The sequence below is a fragment of the Gymnodraco acuticeps genome, unplaced genomic scaffold (assembly GCF_902827175.1).
Source record: "Gymnodraco acuticeps unplaced genomic scaffold, fGymAcu1.1, whole genome shotgun sequence".
Lineage (NCBI taxonomy): Eukaryota > Metazoa > Chordata > Actinopteri > Perciformes > Bathydraconidae > Gymnodraco > Gymnodraco acuticeps.
Genome location: NW_022992351.1, coordinates 6,248,101 through 6,275,544, shown reverse-complemented (window position 1 = coordinate 6,275,544; position 27,444 = coordinate 6,248,101). Strand labels below are relative to the sequence as shown.

General features: G+C 43.2%; 3 protein-coding genes and 1 long non-coding RNA gene across 4 annotated transcripts; 2 read left to right on the top strand and 2 right to left on the bottom strand.

The window, feature by feature from the left end:
• Positions 1 to 932: 932 nt before the first annotated feature.
• Positions 933 to 4,150, top strand: LOC117542082 (chymotrypsin-like elastase family member 2A). Its single transcript, XM_034209566.1, has 8 exons — positions 933 to 978; positions 1,102 to 1,190; positions 1,604 to 1,701; positions 2,059 to 2,181; positions 2,285 to 2,421; positions 2,866 to 3,011; positions 3,622 to 3,774; positions 4,058 to 4,150. Exons 1-8 carry the CDS (start codon positions 939 to 941, stop codon positions 4,073 to 4,075), a joined length of 804 nt encoding a protein of 267 aa, XP_034065457.1. The 5' UTR covers positions 933 to 938; the 3' UTR covers positions 4,076 to 4,150.
• Positions 2,751 to 5,201, bottom strand: LOC117542083. The gene is made up of 4 exons (XR_004568371.1): positions 5,102 to 5,201; positions 4,761 to 4,852; positions 3,613 to 3,793; positions 2,751 to 3,004 (listed from the first exon to the last, which is right to left on the bottom strand). It is a non-coding gene; the product is annotated as an uncharacterized LOC117542083 (long non-coding RNA).
• LOC117542081 (chymotrypsin-like elastase family member 2A) lies at positions 4,440 to 19,647 on the top strand. The gene is made up of 8 exons (XM_034209565.1): positions 4,440 to 4,479; positions 4,771 to 4,859; positions 5,128 to 5,225; positions 7,724 to 7,846; positions 17,488 to 17,624; positions 18,561 to 18,706; positions 19,254 to 19,406; positions 19,533 to 19,647. The coding sequence occupies exons 1-8, from the start codon at positions 4,440 to 4,442 to the stop codon at positions 19,548 to 19,550; spliced, it is 804 nt and encodes a 267-aa protein (XP_034065456.1). The 3' UTR covers positions 19,551 to 19,647.
• An 89-nt stretch (positions 19,648 to 19,736) lies between these two features.
• tmem51a (transmembrane protein 51a) lies at positions 19,737 to 26,458 on the bottom strand. Its single transcript, XM_034208837.1, has 3 exons — positions 26,284 to 26,458; positions 23,705 to 24,176; positions 19,737 to 22,746 (listed from the first exon to the last, which is right to left on the bottom strand). Exons 2-3 carry the CDS (start codon positions 24,124 to 24,126, stop codon positions 22,356 to 22,358), a joined length of 813 nt encoding a protein of 270 aa, XP_034064728.1. The 5' UTR covers positions 24,127 to 24,176; positions 26,284 to 26,458; the 3' UTR covers positions 19,737 to 22,355.
• Positions 26,459 to 27,444: the final 986 nt, after the last annotated feature.

The window sequence follows — 27,444 nt, the reverse complement described above, 5'->3', positions numbered from 1 at the left end:
TTTTAAGAGTGCGCTTAAGACTTTCCTTTTTGATAAAGCTTATAGTTAGGGCCGATTAGATTCAGCCCCTAGTTTTGCTGATATAGGCTTAGTTTGTCGGGGGACATCTTACTTCTTCCTTCTCTCTGTCTATACCTGTGTACTCTCATGTTCCGATTAACCCAGCTTCCCCAAATTTCTTTCTTTTTGGTGTCTATATACGCCGGGATCCGGAGGCATGGATAATCCTGTTGCTGCGGTCCTGTGTCCTGGATCGCGAGCCCTGGATCTTGAGTCGTGGCTGTGGTCCTGGATCATAGGTCCTGGATGGATATCCTCGTGGATTCATCTTCCTATTATACACACATGCATTTCCAAACATTTGGACTACCTATGTTGCAAATGTATTATCTTTTCAATGTACACACGGTATCTATTGCACGTCTGTCCGTCCTGGGAGAGGGATCCCTCCTCTGTTGCTCTCCCTGAGGTTTCTCCCATTTTTCCCTTTAAACTGTGGGTTTTCTCTGGAAGTTTTTCCTTGTACGATGTGAGGGTCTAAGGACAGAGGGTGTCGTATTGTCATACTGATATTCTGTACAAACTGTGAAGTCCACTGAGACAAATGTAACATTTGTGATATTGGGCTATATAAATAAACATTGATTGATTGATTAGAGGCATAAGCTGCCATACAAAGTGCCACCTGCTCAGAAAAGCTAACATTCACACACACCGTTGGCCATGCCATCGGGAGCCATTTGGGGTTAAGTATCTTGCCCAAGTAAACATCGACATGTTGACTATTAGGGCTGGGAATTGAACCACCAACCAACCTTGGCAGACGACCAACCGCCCCTGGGAAATGTTCCAGGAATTTGATCCAGTTTCGCAAGTTGCATAACACCATGAACTGTATAAATATGTCACATATTAAAAGGCAAACTGTATATTCAGACATGATGAAGTTTGTGGTGCTTGCTCTCTTTGTTGCTGGTGGTAAGAATCTTTCACACACAGCATTGTTACAGCCATCTGTCTGACATACAGTTTGCAGTGTTCTCTTTAAACGCAATGCAGATTAACAGTTTGGTTTTAAGAGAGTTTATGTGTCTGTTTCAGCCTACGGGTGCGGCCAGCCCACCATCGCCCCTGTGGTGAGCAGGGTGGTTGGGGGAGAGGAAGTCAGGCCTAACAGCTGGCCCTGGCAGGTAAAACATGCTCTGAAAAGACAACTGTCTGAAATATACTTATTTTAGACTATTTACTTGATAAGAGTTAAGTAAATTAAAGGTTTATAATTAAGATATACAGTATGTGTTAAGAATTGTCGAATTTTGAAAGAGGCAAGGCAATTTGTGTAGCATCATTTAAAGACACTGCCAATTCGCAGTGTTGTCCATAAAGAGAAGAAATGCATGAAAGTAATGTTTAAAAGACAACAAAAAGGGAAATGTGTTTGAAAAAAGGAATACAAAAACAAAAAGATGAATACATAATTAAACCAGGAAATGTTCAGTCAAAATAAATGAACATTTGGAAGTCAGTATACATTTAATGGAGTATTACCTTCAAAGAAAACGTAAAGAAAGCTGATGATATGATGTTCATATGTGTGTTTTAGATTTCCCTGCAGTACAACAGACAGGGCGAGTGGAGGCACACCTGTGGAGGCACTCTGATCTCAGACCAGTGGGTCCTCACTGCTGCTCACTGCATCAGGTATGAAACAGTGGAGACCAAAACTCTTCATGCAACATATATTAAGTTATTAAATACGTTTTCAATACAGTTTCACTTTATTTAAGAAATTCTTAAAATCTAGCGACCAAATTTAGAACAGCATTTAGTTATATAGGACACTAATTGAGCAGATTGCTAGCTGATTGGTGAATGATATTTTCACTTGACAAAAGATTAAAATGCTTGTTTCCATATAGGCTACAATTCCTGTTTCCTGTTTGCCTAATGATTGTGTTTTACATTTACTAAAGAAAATCATTAGAATATGTAATTTTTTAAGGTGATCTCAAAGCCTATTCATCCCTGCTTCATATTATTCTCTCTGTCAACTTGCAGCAGTGGCAGGGAGTACAGAGTGGCCATGGGAAAGCACAACCTGATAGAGACAGAGCAGAGCGCTGTGTTCATGGGCACCTCTAACATTATTGTGCATGAGAAGTGGAACCCCTTCTTCATCCGGTAAATAAATAACATTTCATTTAGGTTGTGGCTATGAGTTGTGACACTTATTTGAGAATGTATGTACAGTAAGAACGAATCCTAACTTATGTCTCCTCCCCAGTAACGACATCGCCCTGATCAAGCTGGAGTCCCCTGTCTCCTCCTCTGACAGCATCATGGCTGCCTGCCTGCCTGCTGCTGGCTTCACCCTCCCCCATCACGAGCCCTGCTACGTCACTGGATGGGGTCGCGTCTACAGTTAGTGCCCATCTCCTGCCTTTCTTTGAGACAAAATATATAAAAATGTTTATTTAATTGATCACTTGAAATATCACTGGATGAGGAGTAACCGGTTGTTGGAATTAAGGTTAGTGTAAAGTGTATGAGGACGATATAGCATTAATTTATAATTATTAGGCAGAAAACACTTAGTATAACAATACATATAATCAAATAAATCCTATTATTTATTATACCAACAGCTTGTTTAGTGTACAAAGGTTAGTGTACATCTTAGTATTTAAGCCTACATTTTTCGGACACTACAAAAGTAATGTTGATTGATAAGAAAAATATCTGGTATATATATTTATTTGTATCCACGGTTAAACGGTGGAGAGAAATGATTTGTTTGCCCAAAGTTTCTCACCAGTGTTTAACCTGAGCTGAAGTTGAGGTATTGAGCATCTCTGCCCCTCACAGCCGGGGGTCCCATCGCTGATATCCTGCAGCAGGCCCTCCTGCCTGTGGTGGACCACGCCACCTGCACCAAGTCTGATTGGTGGGGGGCTCAGGTGAAGGAGACCATGGTGTGTGCCGGTGGAGATGGAGTTGTGTCTGGCTGCAACGTAAGTGTAAAACAACACAATATGACACATTGTATTAAAGCACCATTCCAGCATCAGTAAAATGGACACTGATGTTTCTTTAATCTGTAAATGCTGTATTTTTTAAATGATAGTTCAAATGTGTTTTGGTGACTGTTGGTCAAACTCAACTATTGAAAAGCTTTTCAAACGTATCAACTTGGATTTGACAGTGTCAGGAAATTATGTTTGGCTTTTTCTACCAAATCATGGACATTTAATTGTTTAATCTAGAAAATCTACAGATGATTAATAGCTGTAACACATACAGTACATAGGGTAACAGTCGGTACCCTTACTTTTTAAATTTGAGTCCTTTATCTGAGATTCTTCCTATGATACTGTATTCTATTTATCCAAAACTCTTAAAATTATTTCTCCTCATATGTTTCTTTTGTGTCAACAACATCCAGTATTTCAGATAAAGTGATTCAGTTAAAATGTCTAAGATTATATGAATAGAAATGTCTGTAAGTTATCATCAGTAACGTTAGATGTAAACACCAAGAACAGTCACAGAGTGTCTTTCTAGGACAAGACGTCAGTGTTAATTGTGGAGTTTGCATCATATGTTTCCTCTCACATGACTCAGGGGGACTCCGGCGGCCCTCTGAACTGCAGGAGGACTGATGGAGCCTGGGAGGTCCAGGGCATCGTCAGCTTCGGATCCGGGCTCAGCTGCAATTTCCCCAAAAAGCCCACCGTGTTCACCCGAGTCAGCTCCTACATCGACTGGATCAGCTCTGTAAGCTCCGACACTCCCACTAAAGCAAAAAGATTCGTTAAACAATTTTTTGTATTTACTATTATATATTTTTTACTATTATTCACTTTTTCTTATTTTTTTTTCAAGATTATCTGTTTTTATTTTACTGTCAGTGAATATCTTCTGGGTTCATATACTGTCGTATGCGCTATAATATGTTTTGTATACATATTAGAAAGAATCTGGATACATTTAATAATCCTACTTTTGCTTACAACATCACTCTGCACTAAATCTAACACATCTATCATTTCTTCCACAGAAAATGGTGGCCTATTGAGAGGACAAGCTTTTGGCATCAGAGCCATTGTGCTCATGTCAAATAAAAATAAAATGTGGAACTATAAATCAAAAATAGTGTCTTCTTTTATGTTTTGTACAGTTTTTGCCTGGATCTAAATGTACTTTTATTTTGACATACAGTATATAAAACAGTATACTTAAAAAGTACAACGCATCCAATGTTTCCAAACGAGGCTAGTGCTGGGAAAATCCATTCGGTAACCACATGCTGTGTTCTCAGACTCCACCGCTTGTTTGACTTTCTGCATGTGACAGCCAAGTTATCCAAAAGTTGATAACATTCAGTATAAATGCACGCCTGTTTTTAGCACAAGGTTTAAGCCTACACACACCCTACAGTCATGAGGAGACTGGTGGTCTTCGCTTTTTTGGTAGCTAGCGGTAAAACAGTTTTAATTCTCTAAGATAAATTACTCATTTTCTGTAGCAGAATCTAAGTGAATAGTCCCTTATCATTATTTATGTTTCAAAAGGGACATAATGTACAATGCAGAGAACAGAGTATTGTTGACATGTGCCTTTTCTTTTATATAAAATGTGAATCGTTTAAGAATCACCAAACCTTAACTGAAGTAAATTCTCGACTATAATTAATCCAAAATGTATAATCACCTACTCGACATGTTTAGCCTGGTGCGAGAATCACAATAAACCTTCCTCACCTTGTCCCAGCATACGGATGTGGCCTCCCCACCTTCCCCCCTGTGCTGAGCAGGGTGGTGGCAGGAGAGGACGTCAGGCCTCACAGCTGGCCCTGGCAGGTAAAGAACGCAATAAATATTGAAAAAACGTTCACTCTGACAACTACAGAACACAGAAAACACTACATTATTACCACTACAGATACAAAAGTGACACCATATTTACAAATGTACACTATGAATCTTTTTTTTGTTCTGCTGAATTCCTGATAATAAGTTCTCCTCCAGAAAAGACATAGAGGGTGGAGAGATTAAATGAATATGTAGCTTGTTGAAATTGAAGAGTCATTATGCATGCACACTTGTCCCCTCTCTCTGCTGTGCTCAGATCTCTCTTCAGTCGGACGGCAGTGGGCGCTGGAGGCACGTCTGTGGAGGGACCCTCATCTCTTCTGACTGGGTCCTCACTGCTGCTCACTGCATCAAGTATGTCAAAATGCACCCTGAAGGAAAGGTTGTGAATAATCACAGTTAAAATACAGCATGATATTGATTAAAGGCTTTAAAAACCACGAAAAAAAGAAAGAAAAGGAATATTTTCCTCACAAAATGACCATTTGTAATAACCCACCACATGTTAGTTAGTATCCTAGAAGAAAGAGACGTTTGCTTCTTGTATGCCTCCCCTGTAAACCAACAATCCAAACATAGAGCAAAGTCTTGATGAATGGAAGAAAATGGGAGGTGTGTTCAACAACAGCAAAACTATTTCAAAACATCTACTTACAAATGTGTATACAACTTGTGCACACTTATCCAAGTCTTAAAACGTTCTAAACACATGCATTTTTGCTAAATATCAACACAGTTAGAAACTTCCGGACTGGTCCCAGACTCACAGGGAGAAATGCAAAAGTGTTTAAAATAGTAACGTTTTGTTGAAAATGTATGGGTTTAGAAGTATTAAGCATACACCTGACAAATAAAATAAAAAGTGTTTATTGGGGGAGGGCAGGAATGTCAAATGGGAGGGCCTTGGCCACGGCGCCGGGTCTGTATTGCACGTGTTGTGTGAGATGTTTGGATATAGTTTTACTGTTGAACACAGCCCCCATTTACTTTAATTCATTTTCTGTTTTTAAATTCTTCGGCATTCACAAATAACACATATTCCTCAAGAATTGGAGTAACAAAGGGTGTGTAATTGATATACAAAAGATATTTTTGGATGCAAAGTATTCTAATTTGTTGAATTGATAACCTGTGGAAGTTGTATACAATCAAGAACAGTCCCTACTAATCATAATCAACTAAACTCTAAATGTTTTTACATGCCCAGTTCAAGAATAGCATTTATATTTATTATGCCTAACCAAAGAAATACTCCTCTGCCCTACAGGGGATTATGAGTTTTGCTTTTTTTTGGTAATGTGAGAGATGTTGGGTTTGGGAATGAACAGAAAAGCAGGGTATTTCAGTAAACAACAGGGCCACCATGCCTGGACCAAATATATAAGAGAATGGTATTTAGAGAAGTTCAAGAAGTTGTTCCTTCATTTTTAAAATCAGAATCTTAATACAAAAGTAGGATAACTATAGCCTACTGTAACATTACCGTTTTAAAATCGGTTAAAAACAGCTTGGTCTCCAGGCATTACCTCTACAGGACTACCAAACATTTGCAGTAGGCTACACCGTGGGCTTAATCACAGGTTGCGTTCCAATAGTCCATTTAGCTTAGGAACCTTCCTAACCAAGTGAAATGACCCGGAAGTACGTCAGTGGCAGCCATGTTAAGTGCCGTTCCAATTCTCCAAATGAAAGGAAAGGAGGTTTCAAACTTCCTTTATAACCTCCTTTAGCTTAGGAACCACTGGACCTCCCTTGACGAAAGGAGAGGAGAAAATGCTGCCCCACAATGCATTGCAGCCGCAGCATTTGCCGTCACTCAACAGTCGGCCGTTCACGGAAACAACCGATTATGACCGAGAAATGATATCATGAAAGTTACGGTGCTTATTAAGCTTTTTAAAACGTATGTGGTAAGTTGCCAAAGTGCTTTTTTCTGAACGTTCATCAGTATTATAATCAAAAAGAGAAATATGAATGTTAGTTTTGACTGAAATGATCAAATAAAGTCAACATCTCACAGTCTTCACTGAGCTGTGTGGGGTTTGTTCAACTTTTAAAAGATGTTTGAATGGTGATATACACAGTGATAGATGTTAAGGACTAACATTTATAATAAATACATTTGTATTGATTTTAAGATATTTTCATAGTTCATACAATCATACATATTGGGATCATTTGTATTAATGTGGACCGGAGGGAGAGGGTGACGAGCATAAGTTTCACTTTCCTTTTTTATTTCAATTCCAACTTTGGTCATGAAGAATATGTTTCTCTGTTGTCCACGTTCATAAAGCATAAAGCAACAGCATCAGAGCACGGTGCAGAATCTCTAGATGAGTTTACAGTAGTCCCTCGTTCTTATTAAACATCCATGTTGTAGTCCGCTGTATAGAAAACTGTAGTTTCCATAGTTTCCCCACAGCAGCAGACGCACATTTATGACGTCCGCTGGCGCATCATAAACACCTCGGATAGTGAAAGTGCATTCGGATTCTCTAAAGTACCGCGGTCTCTTCTCCTAAGTCCTTTTGAATTCTCCTATCCACTATCCCTTAACCCCGTGACGTTTCACTCAGAGGTCAAGGAATAGGAGATAGGGTTAGAATTTAGGAGTTGATTTTTGGATTATCGGAACGCAACCCCGCAGTCTCTTCTCCTAAGTCCTTTTGAATTCTCCTATCCACTATCCCTTAACCCCGTGACGTTTCACTCAGAGGTCAAGGAATAGGAGATAGGGTTAGAATTTAGGAGCTGATTTTTGGATTATTGGAATGCAACCACAGTATTGTCCACACAGGTGGGAAAGTCAACACTACTGTCTGAACCGCTTGTCATCTGCCATCCCACAGTGACCGCTACAACTACAGCGTGGAGCTGGGTAAACACAGCCTGAAGACCACCGAGGAGGGCTCGATAACGATAAGTGCAGCCACAATTATCAGTCACGACGACTACAACACCATGCTCAGCCGGTAATACACACTCAACAGCTCAATAACACCTCAGGAGTCCTGAGCCTCATCCCAATACCCCTCCTCTACTCCTCTCTCCCCCTCCTCCGGGACTTGACCCGGAAATCGATCAAGACACGCCATTTTGAAGGACATCCCAATAGCTGAAATGCACGTTCTTATTATACATCCATGAAACTATAGGTTACTTACGTAACCCCAGTTCTCAGAGTAAAATGTAGTGAGATGTCTCACTATGGGATGCGCCTCATCGCGGAGCAAACAGAAGCATCAATCTCATTACGCCAATCCTGATTGGCTGGTGATCTTGACGTCAGCGTCAGGGAATCCACCCCCTATAAGTAGCTTGCGCTACGTCGCATGCGTCATTCAAAATAAGCACCTCTTCTCGCTTCACCATAGCAAGGAGGGCCGTCTGGTGAGACATCTCACTACATGTTACTCTGAGAACTGGGGTTACGTAAGTAACCTATAGTTCTCATTCATAACACTCCGTTCGATGTCTCACTATGGGATATTGTAGCTCCCGTATTGCCAGACGAGCTTATCTCGAAATTCACCAAACCAACCAGAACTTAACAGGTAGAGCTCTGACTCAACAAGGTGCCCAGCACTGCTCGGGCCACACTAGGAGCAGAGACGTCTAGCCTGTAAAAGCGGACAAAAGTGAGCGGCGAGGACCAGCTCGCTGCTGCACAAATGTCTTGGATGGAAACACCCTTGAACAAAGCCCAGGATGTAGCCAGACCACGAGTCGAATGAGCACGCAGACCCGAAGGTGCCTGCAAACCCTGACTCGTATAGGCCAAATCAACTGCCTCCACAATCCAGTGGGAGAGCCGTTGCTTAGTAACGGGCTTGCCCTTCTGAGGGTTAGCCCAGGACACAAAGAGTTGGTCATTATGACGAAACTCTTTTGATCTGTCCATATAGGTGCGTAAAGCACGGACTGGACACAGCAAATCCAGGAACACAGTGGCGGAGGAAATGCCTCAATGTCAATTGGGGTACATGAACCAACCACCTTAGGTATAAAGGCAGGGTTGGGCTTCAACAACACTCTCGTTTGCCCTGGGGCGAACTGAGTGCATGAAGGATGTACAGATAGCGCATGAATGTCACTGACTCGCTTGGCGGATGCCAGGGCCAGTAACAGCACTGTCTTGAGTGACAAGTGCTTCATGTCAGCTTATTCAAGGGGTTCAAATGGGGTTAGAGTGAGCCCATCTAAAACCACTGCCAAGTCCCATAAGGGCACCAGTGACCTGGAAACAGGGAGGAGCCTGCGAGCCCCTTTCATAAAACGGCAGACCAAAGGATGTTGGCTAGCCGTCTTTCCCTCAAAGCCCACATGGCATGCAGCAATAGCAGCCAGGTACACTTTGATCGTAGAGAAAGCTCTGTGTTTATCAATTAAGTCCTGTAGAAATGATAAAATCACCCCGACAGGACATTGAAAAGAGATGTGTCCTTTTTGAAGGGACCACTACTCAAACACCCTCCACTTACAGTCATAGAGAGACCTGGTGGAGGAAGCTCTCACACTCTGAATAGTGTTTATCACCTTCTGAGGGAGTCCCACTGTATTCAGATTGTACCACTCACGGGCCAGGCCCATAGTGCCAAGCGCTCTGGGTGTGGGTGATCGCCCCCCCCCGCCTGAGACAGTATGTCCCTGCATAGTGGGAGCTGCCACTGCTGCCTGCACAGCAGCTGATATATCTCCGCCAGTCAGTACATTGCGGGCCAGTGCGGAGCTATCAGGATAAGTGTGTGGCGTTGTTCCCTCACTCTGGCCAGAGTTGGGGGTTTCAGAGCCAGGGGTGGGAACGCGTACAGAAGGCCCGGAGGCCAAACGTGCGCGAGCGCGTCCACGCCTAACGGTGCGTTTAAATCGCGCATTGAAAAGAATAGCTGACATTGAGCATTTTCTTTTGATGCGAACAGATCTACCGCGGCTCTGCCGTAACGCACCCACAGCTGACTCACAATCCTTGGATGTAGAGTCCAGTCTGCATATAGTGGTGCACCTCTGGACAGTAGATCCGCCCCGAGGTTCATCACTCCTGGTACGTGCGTCGCTCTCAGAGAGAGGAGACGTCTGCCGCTCCATAAGATCAGTTTGCGTGCCAGCATGTGTAACTGGAGAGAACGCAAACCCCCTTGGCGGTTTATATACGATATTGTGGTCGTGTTGTCTGTCCTCACGAGGACATGATGTCCTCTGAGAAAAGGCAGAACGTGTTTTAGGGTGAGGAACACCGCTAAAAGCTAAAAGGTAATGTATGTGCGCCCGCTGGAGGTCTCTGCTCCAGAGACCCCTCACCGGACGACCTTCGTAAATACCTCCCCAGCCTGTCAGACATGCGTCCGTGGTGACCACCTTCCGTGAAAGGACAGCACCCATAGGCACACCCCGTACTAGAAAAGTGGCACAGTGCCCTTACGCATTTCACAGTAACCATTACTCTCCGCGCGCCATGACGCGTGGGGTTTAGTTTTAGAGCGGCTACCCAGCGCTGAAACTCCCTCAAGTGTAAGCGTCCCAGTCGTACGACCAGGATGGCTGACGCCATGAGCCCCAGTAACCGCAGGCATGATCTGAAGAGAACATGTTTGCGCAGCTGGAAATGAGCGAGACAAGCTCTGAAAGCTTTCACTCTTTCCGCTGACAGGCGGGCTGAAAAGTGCACCGATTTCAGGTGTAAACCCAGGAAGAGTACAGTCTGTGCTGGGCACAACATGCTCTTCTCTGTGTTTATTATGAAACCCAGGTTGAGCAGGTGCTTTACGAGGACATTTGTCTGCGTAATAGCCTCCTGCTCCGACTGTGCGAGAAGCAGCCAGTCGTCTAGGTAGGTCGCCAGGCGAATACCCTGTTGTCTTAACGGGGCTATCGCGGCTTCCGTACATCGTACAAACACTCTTGGACTGAGAGACAGACCGAAGGGAAGTACTCTGTATTCGTAACAGATCCCCTGAAATGCGAACCTCAGATATTTCCTGTGTGGGTAATATACTGGGATGTGGAAATACGCATCTTTCAGGTCGACTGATGTAAACCAGTCGTTTTGTCGCACGAGACGCAGCAGAGATGTGTGAGCATTCTGAATTTGTATCTTTTTAGAGATTTGTTCAGAACCCTCAAATCTAGTATTGGCCGAATCCCGTTCCCTCCCCGTTTGGGAACGAGGAAATACTTGGAATAAAAGCCGCTCTGACTCTGCTCGGCGGGTACTATAGATATAGCCCTCTTTTCTAGAAGTGAGAGGATCTCTCTCTCTAGAATATGGGCTGACTCTCCTCGGGCTTGTGAATACAGAATGCCCGAGAAGCGAGGGGGGGTGACAGCGAATTGGAGTCTGTAGCCCCGTGTTACTGTCTTGAAAACCCAAGCAGATGTTGTGAGATGTCACGTCTCTTACCCTCTGAGTCTCTATTTGTTGTGTTATGGGGCCCTCTAGTGTCTGAACACGGTGGTACCCCATTTTGACAATCCCCACCGACACTGCGCATGTGCGTGACGGTGGTGCCTTCACAACCCCAGCCGGCACTGCGCATGCGCGTGACGGTGGTGCCTTCACAGACCCGTCTATTATCCGCCTTTTGAGAAAGGCCGTAGCTGCTCTCAGAAGGGGAACAGTTGACGGACTGTTTATTGTTTTTATTGTTTTTCTTTTCATTTTTTTGAGCTGCGCCCTTGGCCTGAAGCCTGGATGCGTCAGCGGAAAATGGTTTATGTGAGAAACAACAACAATATTGTGACATGTGTTTTTGCGGACTTGAGGATGGCGTTGAGGCATCTCTCGAGGCAGCGGGAACACATCTAGAGCTGGGGAACCGTGGACTTCCAGCTATGTCACAGAGGGGAGAGGGGGGGGCTGTCAGGCCGCCCGCTTCTTCTTCCTCAACTGCTGGCCGAAATTCTGGGTTGGCTGCGCCTGGGCTGCAGCCGGAACCGGAGATGTTCTAGGCCAACTCGCCCTCGTCTCCTGCCTGGGCTGGGGACTCGGGGCGGGCTGCGACCTCTGCTGTTTTGGTACTTTGAACCGAGCAGGGTTCGAGGCAGCTTGGGCGAAGGACTGCCGCTGTGAAGGCAGCGGCTGGACCCTTCGAGGGAGACAGAGGTGGAGGGCCTCGTCCTCCTTCTTTTTCGACTCGCATCTCCTCTGCATGGAGGCGAGAGCGGAGCCGAAAATCCCCTCGGGAACGATGGGCATGTCTAGCACATCCTCCTTTTCCCGGTCTGGGAGGTTGGTGAGGTTGAGCCATCTAGCTCTTTCCTGCACCACCATGATCCCCATTGCCTTGCCCGTGGCCTGGACGGCGCAGCGTTGAACACGGAGACAAATGTCTGTGATCGCGGCCATCTCGTCCAGAACGGCCGGTCCAGGATTGCTTGACAGATCCTCGCAGAGCTCCGCTTGTTATGCGGTTAGCAGCGAGGAAACGTTCAAAGCCCTGGCGGACAACGCTGCGGCTCTGTAGGACCGTTCAGTCATGGTCGACTGGAATCGGTCCGCCTTCGCTGGCAGCGTGGGGTTCCTGCTTGGTGACGGGACCAGCCTCGGTAGGAGGTGGGCTGCCACCAGCGGTTCCATAGGCGGTATGCGGAGCAGGCCGAGCCTCTCCATACCGTCACAGTCTAGGGAGGAGGCACCCTGGATTGGGGCCTTGTTGCTAAAGGGCCGGTCTCTCCACGAGACCGACACCTCATCCAACATCTCCGGGAAGACCGGAAGGAGTTGCCTCTTTGTCCTCGTTGCTTGGGGAAAATGTTTCCCCTCGTAACGGGACCTGGAGGTCTCCTTGGCCATTTCGGGCCGCGGGATGTCTAGTCTGGACGCGGCACGCTGACACACGGCCTGCAGGTCCATGCTCAGACAGGGCGAAGCTGGTGTGCTATCGCCCGGGAGAGCAGCCATCGCTCCCGGCTTTGCAGCCTGAGCCGATGACACGAAGATATCGTCTTCTTGCTCATCCGAATCAGACAGGAGGAACTCAGAGGCACCCTCTTCGTCCTCCATATAATTCAATTCCAGGACATCCTCCGCGGGCGAAACCATGGTGAGGTCCAGCCGGGAGCCCCAGCTTGGTAAAGCGTGGGGCTCCGTTCTCGCGTCTCTTGCCGCCACCGGGTCCCAGCCTGACACGGCGCGGGACTCCGGTTCCGCAGCTGCCGCTGTTGATGAGCCCCAGACCGACACAGTGCAGGGCTCAATCTCTGCGGCGGACGCCCCCGCATCTTGATTGCCAGCCGGCAAATCAGCGGACATGAGGGGGTCCTGTCCCGACAAGCTAGCTTGGCGTGCTAAATGTCGGCGGAGGCTCTTTACGGTGAAGCGGGCACAATGCCCGCACGAGCCGGGGTTGTCAATAGCCTCCTGGGCGTGTTCCAGCCCGAGGCAGGACGAGCAGACTGTGTGAGTCTGTGCCTGATATTTTCAACCCGCAGCCGCAGAGCCGAGCCTCCGAGTCCCTGACTCCTCTGGTGTGAGGGAGAGAGGCATCCATCTTGTTCGCCGCGTGGCGTGGAGAGGACCCGCTCGTAACAGGTACGTAGCCTCGCTACCGTGGTGACGGTAGTGAGGGAAAGCAAGCTAGCAACAGGTGTGTTGCTAGCTTGAACAAATCAAAACCTTACCTTAATTTCCGAGGAAAGAAACAGCGAGGTCGATTGTAATACCAACTGGTGTGTTAGCATTAACAGTCTTCTTGCGAAACAGTTAGCCAGCGAGCGCCCGTCGACCGAAAGTTAGCTTTGGGTTCAGTCTGTGGACTGTTAAGCTAGCCCGGCTACCATCGAGATGTGCTCTGAAGCGAGAAGAGGTGTTTGAATGACGCATGCGAGGTAGCGCAAGCTACTTATAGGGGGTGGATTCCCTGACGCTGACGTCAAGATCACCAGCCAATCAGGATTGGCGTAATGAGATTGATGCTTCTGTTTGCTCCGCGATGAGGCGCATCCCATAGTGAGACATCGAACGAAGTGTTATGAATGAGAACATGAAATGCACACGGGGGGGAAGGAGGGCGGGTGCGAGAGCAGACTACGCGGAAGTGTTTTCACTACTCACGTATAAAAGCCCCGCCCCCACCTTCACAGCTGGTCGATTTCATCAGAGGAAAACCGACAACTGGAAGATGAGTGGAAAAGCGTCACATAAATGTATAAGTGCTCACAGCTCCGTGGGAATTATTATGTGCAATTCATTTCTTAAGGTTATACTAACAATTTAAGTCATGTTTAATGATCTTGAACGTCACTAAAACATAGCTATTAAGAAAGCTATTTCTGGCCAGATCTTGATAAATAATAATTATTTGTATTGTTTTGTGTTAAGATATTCAGGAGTTAAATTATTTATTAAATTCACAGTCCTGAATGTGGGTTTGTGGTGAATGTGGGGATCTACTGTACAGGACACACATTTTGAGAGTAAAGGCTTTCACATTACTATAATTATATGTGTATTTGAATGTAGGCTACATTTTACACCATAACGGAACACAAAAGCAGGACCAACCATCATACATTGAATTCCTTGACTAACAAGAGAAAGATTCATTCATTTAAATACATATTTAACAAGAAATGGGCCGGTTCTAAGGGGTTATTCCGTTAAGCCCGACGAGAGGGGATACAGCTGTGCACATGTCATCATTAACAGACGTCGTTTAAGAGTGACGTTTGAGTGAATGAGGACATCCCAATTAATACCTGAGGACTCCTCTGTCCTCGCGCCAGCTCCTCATGTCTCTCGCTCGCATTTTACGGAGGCGGAGCTAAGAAACAAGGAAGGGATGCGAGTGAGGGAAAGGAGGAGTCGAGGAGGGGTATTGGGAAGAGGCTCTGGTGAAGAGCAGCATCAGCAGGACGCCATGTTTTAGCAGAGTATCAGTTCACTGTTGACTCAGCAAACCATCGATTTGTTACGACGCTGAAGTTGGCTGTGTTATAAAGAATCTTTAGACCCTCTGGAATAATTCAGTCCAGATTTGATGAGTCTAGGTATAGTGGTTTCAGATCAGGACCTGGTCTAATGTGGTCTACATGTGAAAAAAGCACTGAAATCTCCCTTTTTGTATTTTCCACAAATAGAATAAAGGTTTCACAAATCTGAAACTGTGTTATAAAGAATCTTTAGGCCCTCTGGGATAATCCAGTCCAGATTTGATGAGTGTAGGTCTAGTGGTTTTAGATCAGGACCTGGTCTAATGTGGTCTACATGTGAAAAAGCACTGAAATCTCACTTTTTGTATTTTCACAAATAGAATTAACGTTTCACAAATCTCAAACTGTGTTATAAAGAATCTTTAGGCCCTCTGGGATAATCCAGTCCAGATTTGATGAGTCTAGGTATAGTGGTTTTAGATCAGGACCTGGTCTAATGTGGTCAGGATGCGAAAAAAGCACTGAAATCTCCCTTGTTTGTATTTTCACAAATAGAATAAAGGTTTCACAAATCTGAAATTGTGTTATAAAGAATCTTTAGACTCTGTGGGATAATCCAGTCCAGATTTGATGAGTGTAGGTCTAGTGGTTTTAGATCAGGACCTGGTCTAATGTGGTCTACATGTAAAAAAAAAAAAAGCACTGAAATCTCCCTTGTTTGTATTTTCACAAATAGAATAAAGGTTTCACAAATCTCAAACTGGGTTATTTAAACTCTCTGGGATAATCCAATCCAAATAAATCGGCTATGCAGCGATTTAAGGCGAGACACGGCAGGCAAAAACATCGTTTTTCAAGTACTGGTCAATTTTGAGATTGTGTGCTATTTTGATTCTATAACATGTTTTCTTTCAGGCTTTTGGAAGGAAAACGTACAAAATACACATTTAAGTGTTTATTTTTATTATAGTTTCTCTATTCTTTCACACACACATACGGGTATTGGGCCGAGGGCGACACCGTACTTCCGGTATCCGCCGTTTTACGCGAGGTGCAAGCAGGCCAAGGGTTTAGCTGTACACCGTCTAGGTGTTGCTAAGCTTCCTGTACTGAATATCATCGTCTTTTGCCTTAATCAATATCTAGTCAACTCTAAAATACCACATATATGCAATGGCATGATAATATTATTGTGACAAGTGGGGTATTCACCTGGTGTTTCCAGAAATTAGACGTGGATGCAGCCAAAATCGACGCAGTCTGTAAAGGCAATCCGACAACCCACACAGCTCTAGTTTACGCTGGTAACGACCTAGAGCACACCCCTCAAGTCCAGAGATGTAATCCGAAGACATGCAGCGATTTCTTCGGTCGTTAATTCAGAAAAAAAAAACTAGTGCGCTCTGCCTTGCTACGTTAGCTAGCTGTTTATATTTGCACTTCCAGGATATTTGCACCTCCATGAAAATGGCGTATTTATATATATATATATATGGCGCGTGTTGCATTGTGGGTAGCTCATGACGTCACTGTGTGTGAAAGAATTTGCGTCTGTAGATTTCTCCTAAATTCACCAAAAGTTAGCATTCTAACGTAACATAAAGTACGGCGACCGCTGTGTGCACCATGTCAACAGAGATATCGTTGGAAAGCTGTGTCTCTCCTGCACAATCTCATCAGATCCAAATATGGTCATTTCCTTTGTATCAGCAACCAATCGTGAAAGCACAAAGGGGTCTTAAACCAAGAAACAAAATCTCATTGGCTGGTGTCAATTTCTGACAACGTGATTCGTTCAGATGCGTCACGTGGTGTGCTAAAACACTTCCTGGTTAGCTTTCCGCTAGAATTGAAATCTCAAAATGGCAAAAGAACGGCGAAAAAAAACGTTCACAGAGAAGACGACAACAATTGTCACTTGCACGAAGCAAGATTATACAAAAAACAAATGACCCCGAACATGAAATACCTTCACGGAGTGCGTCGATGCGCAAGCTATCATCCAAAGAACAGGAGGGTTTAGCTAGTGCCTCACTGCAATCTTTAAAGGTCGTTTTCTCAAAATGAGTTTTTTCTCCTACTCTGAGTTCGAAATGTCAACTTCAGTAGCATGTAGATACACCAAACCTTCCAGTTATATTCCTATCAATATTATGAAGGCTTTTACAGAAGGGTTTGCTCATATATAATTCATAGCCTGAATTATACAACATTGTACACCTAAAAACATGGCGAAAATGGATATTTTAGGGCTGTTGACAGTATTTTCTGATTTATGGAGTGATAAAAAGAGATATCCAATATCCCTTCTGTAAAAGCCTTAGATACTAATATGACTACAAAATGAAACAAGAATTTTGAACCTGGCTTTATCCAAAGTTCAGATTTCGATTCCTGAAATGTGTTAAAATGTGTGCATATTTAATGAGATAATGGATCATTTGCATATTTAAACATGCTATTTCAGAAAACTTGTAATACAAAAAACAATTGCCTTATTGTAAGTAATTAACTGGAGAAATCTCTAGCTGATACCTTTAAGTTAAAACAATTACCCTATTCACCTGGGGTGTCTCGCCTTAAGAGGTTCAAACACGGAGGATTGTTCGCTCAGCTCTGTAAATTAAATGTCCCTTAACTTTCCCCTTAACTGCCGAATCGGATGCTCTGAATCGGAAGCCAACTTCAGCGTCGTGATTTGTTGTCATTACTTCTTCACTTTAGGTGTGTTGTTTGCCTTTTGCAGTAACGACATCGCCCTTATCAAGCTGTCTTCCCCCGTCACCTTCTCTGACACCGTCATGCCCGCCTGCCTCCCGGCCCGGGGCGTGGTCCTGCCCCACGGCGCTCCCTGCTACGTCAGCGGCTGGGGTCGACTCTCCAGTGAGTCGAAGCCTATTATACATCCATGGTCGAAGCACCTCCACAGAATCAATCTGCGACTGCATTGCAAATGTCCTCACTGGACTTATTGAAAGTCTGCTAGAGGTGTTGAGTCAGGGTTTATGCACATGTCACTCAATGTAGGTCAAATGACTGGTGATGTCAAAGCCAAAGACATTTCACAGCAATTCATTTGTCAAAAAGATTTAACTTATCAGCCTGCTAAGAAATCTCAGTCCTAACCATACCTCGTGTAGGGATTCATTTACTACCAAAGTACCAATTAAAAAGATGATCAGCTTTTTTAATTAAATGGTGTGTAAATTAATAGAGAAACCAATTTAACCAAGATCGTATTTAAATAACAGCATGGTTATGTTTTGACTTTAACCACAACTCTTGTTTTGAAAAGTGGGAACACTCCCAGTTCAAGCAGTAGGCTTGATGTGTTCCAACCTCTATGGTTCCAACAAGACAAAATAATAAACACAACCCATGCATTTTATTGGATTTAGTTTTACATTAAAATGCTCTGCTTACTGCATTTGACATAGATTGTGTCATACAATAGAAAAGCATGCTCTTTTTATCATTCAACAAGAAGACATGTGTGATGCTCATAAGCTTCTAGTAGTTTTCTACAAGGACCTGGACACTCTTTCCCCATTGGAAGAGTGTAAACATTTAGTTAGAAGTTCCCACTCAGGGGAGAGTTTGTTTGTATTAAAGCTGTAAAGTTACACACTATACACAACTAGAGCATGATCCAGTTTAGCATGGGATAGCATTAGTTTTGGTATTAAATGAAATCATCTTACTCTCCCTTTGACACTATCAGTAACAGCAACACATGATCTCCCACCTGTCCCCTGAGCAAACCTCCCTTTAGAGCTAAATCTAATTTCCTACCTGAGTTAAGCCTGTTTGTGCCCACAGCCAGCGGCCCTGCAGCTGACCTCCTGCAGCAGGCTCTGCTCCCTGTGGTCGGACAGGAGACCTGCTCACTGCCCGACTGGTGGAGCGTCCTGGCAACGGACAAGATGGTCTGTGCCGGGGGGGACGGCATCACCGCTGGCTGTAATGTGAGTTCACTCAGGGAAGTTGAAGATTAAACCGGGTTACTACTGTTTTCTAGAGATGTTATAGCAGTCAGTGATTGCACCATTCTCTCATATGTTCCTCCACTCATTGTTATGACCCGGCTTCTTATTCAATATGGTCCAACTCTTTCAACAATGCCTAAGACACTTTTGGAACCATTGCTCCCAGAGTTGAATAACAAACCCTTTTCCTTTACAGTCAAAACAAGTAGGCAGCACCTCAATTTTAACTGGCTGAATCTAACATTACAACTCTAGAGGGAATATTTTCCATTTACTCTCATTTTAAGATTGGTCAACCGTTCCTGAGCAGTTTCTTGGTCGATTAAAGCAATGAGTTATGTCATCTTTAACGTTTCCATTTAGTACAGTTTCAAAGACTCAATGAAAGGAAGATTAAAGGAAAATACTTTTACTTTGAAAGAGTGTAAAATAACAGTTCAGCATGACTAAAGTGAGCACTGGAAGTCGTACCTTTGTAATGTCTGTACATTAGCTGCTGTCCAACAGTGTGTGTGCTGACCTGCAGGGGGACTCTGGTGGGCCCCTGAACTGTCAGAACCCCGATGGCTCCTGGGTCGTCCACGGCGCCGTGAGCTTTGGCTCCGGTCAGGGCTGCAACGTTCTCCAGAAGCCGACAGTCTTCACTAAAGTCAGCTCCTACATCGACTGGATTAACACAGTGAGGAACACTTTCATTTTGTGATTACTTGCCAGCATAAACAATGTCACCTGAAGCGAACAAAAGCCTCGGATTTCAAAAACAGGAAGTGTATTATAATTGTGTTTTATGTTGTTTACTCTGCAGGCTATGACCAACAACTGAAGGAGCTATTCCAGTGATTCCGTCAGCAGTAAGAACAACAGTGATTTCTCCTTTTCCTACTGGCAAATAAAATAAAATGTGCTTTTCTTCAGTGCAACTAAGTAAGAAATGGTGGCTAAATGGAGGATTATGGTAACAAGTCAACTGTTGAGTAACCACGGCAAAATACGCTTCTTAAACACATTGATTAATTAACAAATACTTCCTTTTATTTCTCATTCAATATTCATGAGATACATTTTAACTCTTCAGAGAAAAACTCTTATTTTCCACAAACAAATATAGAATGAGCATAGAAAAGCACATTTTCACAGTACATATAAAAGAAAGATTGAAGTAGTAAAAAAGCAATGATAAATGAACTGACAGCATGTGTTTGGGACACTCGTCTATGTAAAACAGAAAGTGACTTCTAAATGATTTCATCAATGTAAAACATTTTGACTACAGTCATATAAAATCAATCATGTAATGAAATGGTCTTTTACAAAACGAGGTACGATGAATATGTCGGCAGTACTGAACATGACAAAAGAATAAAGGCCTGGTGAATGTAGCCATTGAAAGGCTTTTCTCACGGACTTGGCAATATATAATACGACCAGCTGTAAATGATTGAGGAGCTTTTCTGCATTAACTACACTGACTTTGACTCAAACACACAGTGTAGATGTCGGTGATAAAGTCACTAATGAAATGGGGCTTATATATCACACAACAAAAGAGGAAACAATGTTTAATGATACAACTTCATAACATTTAAACTCAAATCGTAGGTTGACAGGTAATAATGAAATAGTGCACGGTTTTGGATCTCAGGCCACTTTGTCTTTTCTCTGCTCATTCTCTGCATACTTCTGAGTGAATTCATTCACACTGTGGTTGGAGCAATGGGGATGAGCAAGTGAGAGAGCAATGGCTGCTGTTGTTATGTTGCAGCTGCACAGTCAACAAGCTTTTCTTTTCTTTTTTGACTACGAAATAGAAAGCGGGGAGAGAAGCAGAGACTATACTTCTGCCTTCAACGGCTCCTTCCATTATGCTCTCACCTCCTTCCTTCTCTTTTTAAACACTGCATTGGAGGAGCTCAGGTTCAGTCATACAATGCCTTTTCAAAATGTTTTTGGAGAAGCAGCAGAGTTGTTATGAACACAGAAGGCACTTCACTTCAGGGTGTGAAAGTGGAGGGCAAACTCCTGCAGGGGGTTAGCAGAGGCACTCCTTAAAGACTTCATGGAATGAGACCGTCTACATCCCAGAATGTAATTTCTCTTTGAGAAAGGAAGCTATGAGCTGCTTTATGCAAGTGTAAATATAAGAATTCAGCCAATAAATGAATCACAGTCCCCTCCCAGTATCTCACTAACCGTAGTTTACATTTCCTAATGTCTGTTTGTTTGGACACTCACAAACTCTGAAGCTCATTGTTTAGCTAGACTTATGGCTGAGTCTCATGAGAAATATGGAAGAGAACCAAACTAAATGAGTTCATTGTAAGGAGAGTTTAGCAAGCTAAAGTCCAATCTATGTTTCTCAGGAAGGTTAGGAATCAACTTAAATCTAGACTTTCACTGCTCACTTAGTTGGAAACATGTCTCTAATAATAGCATGATAATCTGTTTCGATAGTTAGGCAAAATTGTACTAGCTTGTCAAAAAACATGAGCTGATGTTGGGTTTGTTTAGGCATCTTTGTGCATTCAAAAAGGTCAAAGTCCTTACTACAGCTTTAAGTAAAAATACTATTTCATGATGCATAAATTAGACAAATGACACCTGATTTTGGAACTGCTTAGTAAAGAAACACCCACAACCTTAGAGACATCAGCTTAAGTTCCACACCGTTTTCAAACTAGCCTCCAGCCCATGTACAGCACAGGGTTTAGTCTTTCTAGGGAGAAATATAAAAGCTAGGTTTTCTCTTAAATGTGCTGATATTCAGTAACATTTAAGTGCTTTTATATTCTAATCAAAACAAGTGATATTCTGTTAGCGTTCAACAACTACATTTCGTCAGGCTCTGGTAGAGGGCCTAGAGTCATGGGAGCAGATAGATGCTAACAAAGCTTTGTTGTCTTAGTAGTTTCTTAAATAACGCTGTCCAGTCGATTCCCCATCATTGAATATGTAAACCCTAGTTTCATGTTTCAGCTTTTAAATGAGAGGGACAAAGAAAACCTGAAGCTAGTGTCAACATTGGCCAAAATCCTCTCATTTTCTGCAAAGCTCTAGAGGACAAGGAGAGAATATATTTCTAACTCGGAGGGGGAGTTTTAGTGAGGCATACCACATCATGTCAAGCCAGCTGAGCACATATTACAATGTCAGCATGAAGCGTTCATTTGGTAAACCGCTGGTAGTAATCCAAAGCCAACCGCCCCACGATGTCCTATGATCTCTTTCCCCGTCCACTCACCTCTACAGTCAGCGCACTTTGGACCACCCAAAGACGATGCATAATCAGAAAACGACTTTTGGTGTGTGCTTTTAGTCCAACGTGCCACAGTTTGAAAGAATCTGTCACACTGAGGAAGGTTCCAGCAAGTTTGTGTTTCACTGTCTGTGTGTTTCAGAGATCCAACGTTAGAAACGTATAAAGGTTTCTCTGTTCTGTGCTTTGGAGTGATATGACACGTAGTGATGAGTTAGAACAAAAACAGTGTTTTATAAAAATGTTTCACTCCGAATGTTTTGCAGGAAGAGCCCTCTTCAAGTCTTTTCAAGACGCAGATCCAGTTCCATGAAAGGAAATCATGGAGGATTCCAGGAATGTCAGTAGATTGTTTTAAACACGATCAGCTTGATATTAAATGGGAGGCACTTTATCCTCATACTGCGGTGGAGGGGTCAGCGGTTCTATACTGAACCCAGCTGCTGGCTGAGAGTTATCAATGTTCTTCATTTGCAGCTTCTCAGATTTAATCCTGCGGATCTTGATCGGGAGGAGCTTGCGGTTATTTTTCCCAGCTTTGCGATTTGATGTGGAAGCTGCAGCGGGCGGAGCCGGCTGCGATCCGGGAGTTGTAACCTCCGACTCCTCAAATTCATACTGTACCCCGTCAACTTGGACGAGGTCATCGTAGGACGGCAGTTGGGAGGGGCTCGGGCGGAGGTTGCTCTGACTGACAGGGTACTGGCCGCTGCCCACCACCTCCTCGTAGCTGGGGACAGCGTAACGCTCGGCCTGCTCCTCGGCACTGCACACACACAGAGAGACATGAATGACACGCATGAAAAACTGTGAACTCTGTTATGTCCTGTACTTGATCTTAAAAATGAGAAGGGGAATAATTATTAATACATCTAATTATTATTCCAAATATTTTAAGTGAATTTAATGCCTTCAACACTCATTCTCATTATACATACATTTTAACATTAAAACACTACCGACTGTAAGGAACAACCATCATAGCAAAATGTTAACTTATTTCTTCTAAAAGTGTTATTATTTATGTGATTAATGTAATCTCAAAAAATCGTATTATTTTTCATTTCATTATCATAGCAAAAATGAATTCAATAAATCATTTTTAAACTGCATAGGTGGAATTGGAACACCAATACAAGGTATAGCGTTGGGTATTTTTTTTAAAAGCACTTATTTAAACTATTTGAAAATGCAATGATATTAGGTAAATCGCAAATAATTGATGGAAAAAGTCATGAACATTTCGCAAGCAAAAAGAAAACTTCTGTAAAATATAAAAAAAGTATATCTCTGGGGTTAGGATTAGGGTTAACCACAAAACACTTTTCTAATGAATATCAATGATGTGCTAGCTAGGAGAAATAGTCAAGACTTGTGCACCCATGCTTTGAATTAAAAAGGCTGCTGTTCGACAGCTACGTTTTAAGTCTCAGAACCTCAAAGAGGAATATGTGCTTTGTGATTTGATAAAAAATAAATTAGACCTTGTTATCAATATCATGGATTATGGATAAAATCACTCATTTTAATAATGCTCTTAAAGTAAAGTAAAATGTTAAAGATCATTGACGCTTGTAAAATAATCTGTTAATAATAGTTTTGACCAAACAAAATAATATTTAAAATAAATAAACAAATCCACCAGCAAAATCTTCTCACGTGCACAGGATTTGCAGTTGGCATAAAAAACTGTTGTTTAAGTAGAAATCGATGACTGGACTCACGTTTCTCTCTCAACCTGCTCCCGAGCGGCCACTCTGTGGCTCTGAGCCTCCTGCAGCATGAGCTGCTCCCGCTGTTTGTTCCTCATCCCCAGACAGAGGGAAAGCAGCAGCATGACCACCCCGGAGCCCACCAACACGAAGGCCACGGAGGACGCTTTATGTTTCCTCCCGCTCGTACCACTGCCCTCTCCTGAACCGCTGCTGCTGCTGTTGTTGTTGTTTCCAGCCGCGTCTACAGGTACCACGCTCCAAACAATCATCACAATGCCCAGGGCAACAAGCCCAACGCCCAGAGCACAGAGTGCATACTGGGAACCTGAGTTTCCAGTGTTTTCACTGCTGCTGCTGTTGTTATTGTTGTTGTTGCTGCCAGCAACTCCTCTTCCAACGGCGCTTGGTGGAACATCCACAGTGGAACACATCTTGTCAGTCCCAAACTTTCAGTCAGACCAGCTTGCAGGGAAGTCAAAAGCTGTAGAGAGAAGTAAATGTGAGGTCAACACAAACTTAGAAACATACCACAGAATGTAACAGCAACATGATGACTATGTATGACTCTCTTCAGCCCAGGTATAATGAAGAACAGATCATGTTGCTGCCGCCCAGATATTCGTTCTTTATGAGAACCAACCGCTTTTACTGGAAAAATGACGGAACATTAATTTCCCTGAAGTAAAATTACCTTAGTAAAAGGTTTTCTGTGAATAGGTGTGCTGCATGGTAAACAATTGACAGACGATTTGCCTTTCAAAGTCACTCGTTACCCAATGTCCACACATTACAAGGGTAAGAGCTGCTACTGTATGGCCACTGTAAAAATAAAATAACTTTCTTTTTCCATCCTTTAAATCTAATGTTCAGAGCAGTATGTGCTTTCATGTCAATCCAAAGACAAACATTATTAGTTTAACATGAATCTACCTAGAATTGCGACTATCAGTGTACCAGTTGAATAATCGGCATCTACTTTGATAATAGATTAATCTTTTTCATGAATAACTGGCTGAAACTGAATATATTTGATATATTAAAGACAGCCATAAGAGACATTTTAAAATGGGATGGACATTTGTCTGTTTATTATTTAATAAAAAGTAAACAGAATGATCTATTATGGATAATATGATAACCTTGTTAGTTGCAGACCTAAATGTGAATGTTTCACACAGTAAAATGATTCTCAGTAATGCAGAGAGCATGACTTCAGCATACTTGCACATCCACTGCATACTTGGAACACATACAGGCCATTTATCACCGGGCTACCCTGCAGTGTAACTAACTATTGTATCTTTGCAAGATCAGAGAATAGATGAAGACTGCTGGGAGCTGTAAACATAGGTCAGATAAGAAGTACAAGGAAAAAGAGTCTATAAAAGAAACCATGTGATAATTCAATATGACCACTCATTTGTCCCTGAATCCACCCTCAAGGTATGCCAGTTTGTACACTGCAAACATGCCCAGACCTGCTGGGAGTGAGGGGAAAAGCCTGAAGAAAGTTAACACCAGCTCCAATTTAGGAATACCCTCAGTGAGGAATGCAAGGCATGGGACTGGATTATGCACATCATGGCAGCTGCCTGGTGGACACCTATGGTGGACACACACACACACACACACACACACACACACACACACACACACACACACACACACACACACACACACACACACACACACACCCACACACACACACACACCACACACACACACACATCACACACACACACACACACACACACACACACACAACACACACACACCACACACACACACACACACACACACACACACACACACACACACACACACACACACACACACACACACACACACACACACACACACACACACCACACACACACACACACACACACACACACACACACACACACACACACACACACACACACACACACACACACACACACACACACACACAACACACACACACACACACACACACACACACACACACACACACACACACACCATCCCTCAGCAGCCTGTTGAGAAATCCTGAGGAACATTTACGTGAAGTTATCACATATTATTGACCTGTGTGGGGCGTGTAGCTCTGCACACTAAAGGTTATATTTCACCAGTTGACAGGTTTAACAGTAAAGTTAGTAACATGACTTTTCCGCTAGTAAACATCTTATTTCCTCCCACAAAGCCCCATGTACAACATGTAGCTAAAGTGGGATTTCAAGTCGGAAATAGTTCTGCAACTATCATCTGTTTATCTCTTTTCACTCTTAAACAGTATAACCCGGGTCACATGTTACGCTTAATAAACTAAAAGGCAATGATATGTGAGTGTCAAAATGTCAGATAGAATTAAATTCTCATAAGAAACGTTTTTAACCGTTGTTTTGCTAACACATAGCGCGCAGTGTCTTATGGGTTAATACACTGGGCGGGTTGCTTACGTTGACCACAGCAGGGTACGTAAAGCAGCGCGACAAAAACTTTCCAGAACCTTAAAAACTTTGATTATATTTAACTTTTAGTAACACTTAAACCACACAAAAAGTGGTCAATGCAGCGAAGGGGTAAACCGGCTTTACACTCACCTTGGCATCGTTTTGACGATAAGCTACAGATGTGTTCTTCCTCAAAGCAGGGAGGTGTGGCGTTTATTTCCAAAATATGAAGACAATGATAAGTGTGCGTGAAATAATTTGGTCACAAATAAATGTTAAGGGTCAGGAACTTTCCTTGTGTGACGGATGGGCCCAGCAGACAGAGGGAGGAGGAGGAAGAGGAGGAGGAGGAGGAGGCTCACTGCTGCACTTCCAGTTTCTTTAACCCTTTCATTGTCGGGCTTGTCGATGGATGGAGAGAAAGGAAACATGTTTGACATTTTACCAATAACCCATTGGCTGTAGTCCTCTTTGTCTTCAGTCTTGGTCTGCTGACGAAGACATAAGCTAGTTTTAACTTTAAAACACGCCATATGATTTGCATCGAGTTTAACTCTCTTGTAGCGGTCCCTTTATTTGTGCTGCTCTGTAAACAGCCGGGAAAATACACTTCAAGATTTAACATACGGCATCTTTGGACGATAGAACAAAACGCAAAAAATATCCCAAGGACTTTCCTGTACAGTACTATGTAATTTTGCACGAATGAAATGCACCTAAGACACATTATGTGCATGCTCACACATTGTCCATGCAAGACCCCCACAGGACTTTTTCACAACAGATATTTATTTAGCCATAGCAGGAAAAAGCAAGAAAATATTATCAACGATGGGTCTGTGTTTTCAGGGAATAAATTAAACTGCTTATTGTATCAATTTATAGCTTATCACACAATTATTATGATGCTTTTATATGATTCAGTTCAGAATGTGACATTTGAAGTTTTGGCTACCCCTCCTCCACCACTGCTCCTGCAAGAAGGAGAAATCCCCTTGGTGATCGAGGCATCGTAGGGGAATTCTTGGTGATGTACTCATTTAAATACCCAGAGTGGAATATTTGTGTTAGTGTGACAACTATACAACTAGACGGATTAAAAGTGAATGACTCATTCTGACTCACACCCTTGACGTAAAATACAAAAAAGGACAATTGTTGAAAACCAGTGGTTCAAAGCTCTGAGGGTAAGCATGGGTCATTAAGGGTTCAAAATTATCTTGAAGTGAAAAAAACACGTGGTTGAGGTCCCTCTGAACATTTTATATAACAGTCATTTTCTCTCTACTTTCTATTTGTTTGTTTTATAAA

Coding starts and splice junctions, on each gene's coding strand:
- LOC117542082 (XM_034209566.1), top strand. CDS start 939: ATGATGAAGTTTGTGGTGCTTGCTCTCTTTGTTGCTGGTG. Junction 1,191..1,603: donor CTAACAGCTGGCCCTGGCAG/GTAAAACATGCT, acceptor TGTGTGTTTTAG/ATTTCCCTGCAGTACAACAG. Junction 3,012..3,621: donor GAGTTGTGTCTGGCTGCAAC/GTAAGTGTAAAA, acceptor CACATGACTCAG/GGGGACTCCGGCGGCCCTCT.
- LOC117542081 (XM_034209565.1), top strand. CDS start 4,440: ATGAGGAGACTGGTGGTCTTCGCTTTTTTGGTAGCTAGCG. Junction 4,480..4,770: donor CGCTTTTTTGGTAGCTAGCG/GTAAAACAGTTT, acceptor ACCTTGTCCCAG/CATACGGATGTGGCCTCCCC. Junction 4,860..5,127: donor CTCACAGCTGGCCCTGGCAG/GTAAAGAACGCA, acceptor TGCTGTGCTCAG/ATCTCTCTTCAGTCGGACGG.
- tmem51a (XM_034208837.1), bottom strand. CDS start 24,126: ATGTGTTCCACTGTGGATGTTCCACCAAGCGCCGTTGGAAGAGGAGTT. Junction 22,747..23,704: donor GAGCAGGTTGAGAGAGAAAC/GTGAGTCCAGTC, acceptor GTGTGTGTGCAG/TGCCGAGGAGCAGGCCGAGC.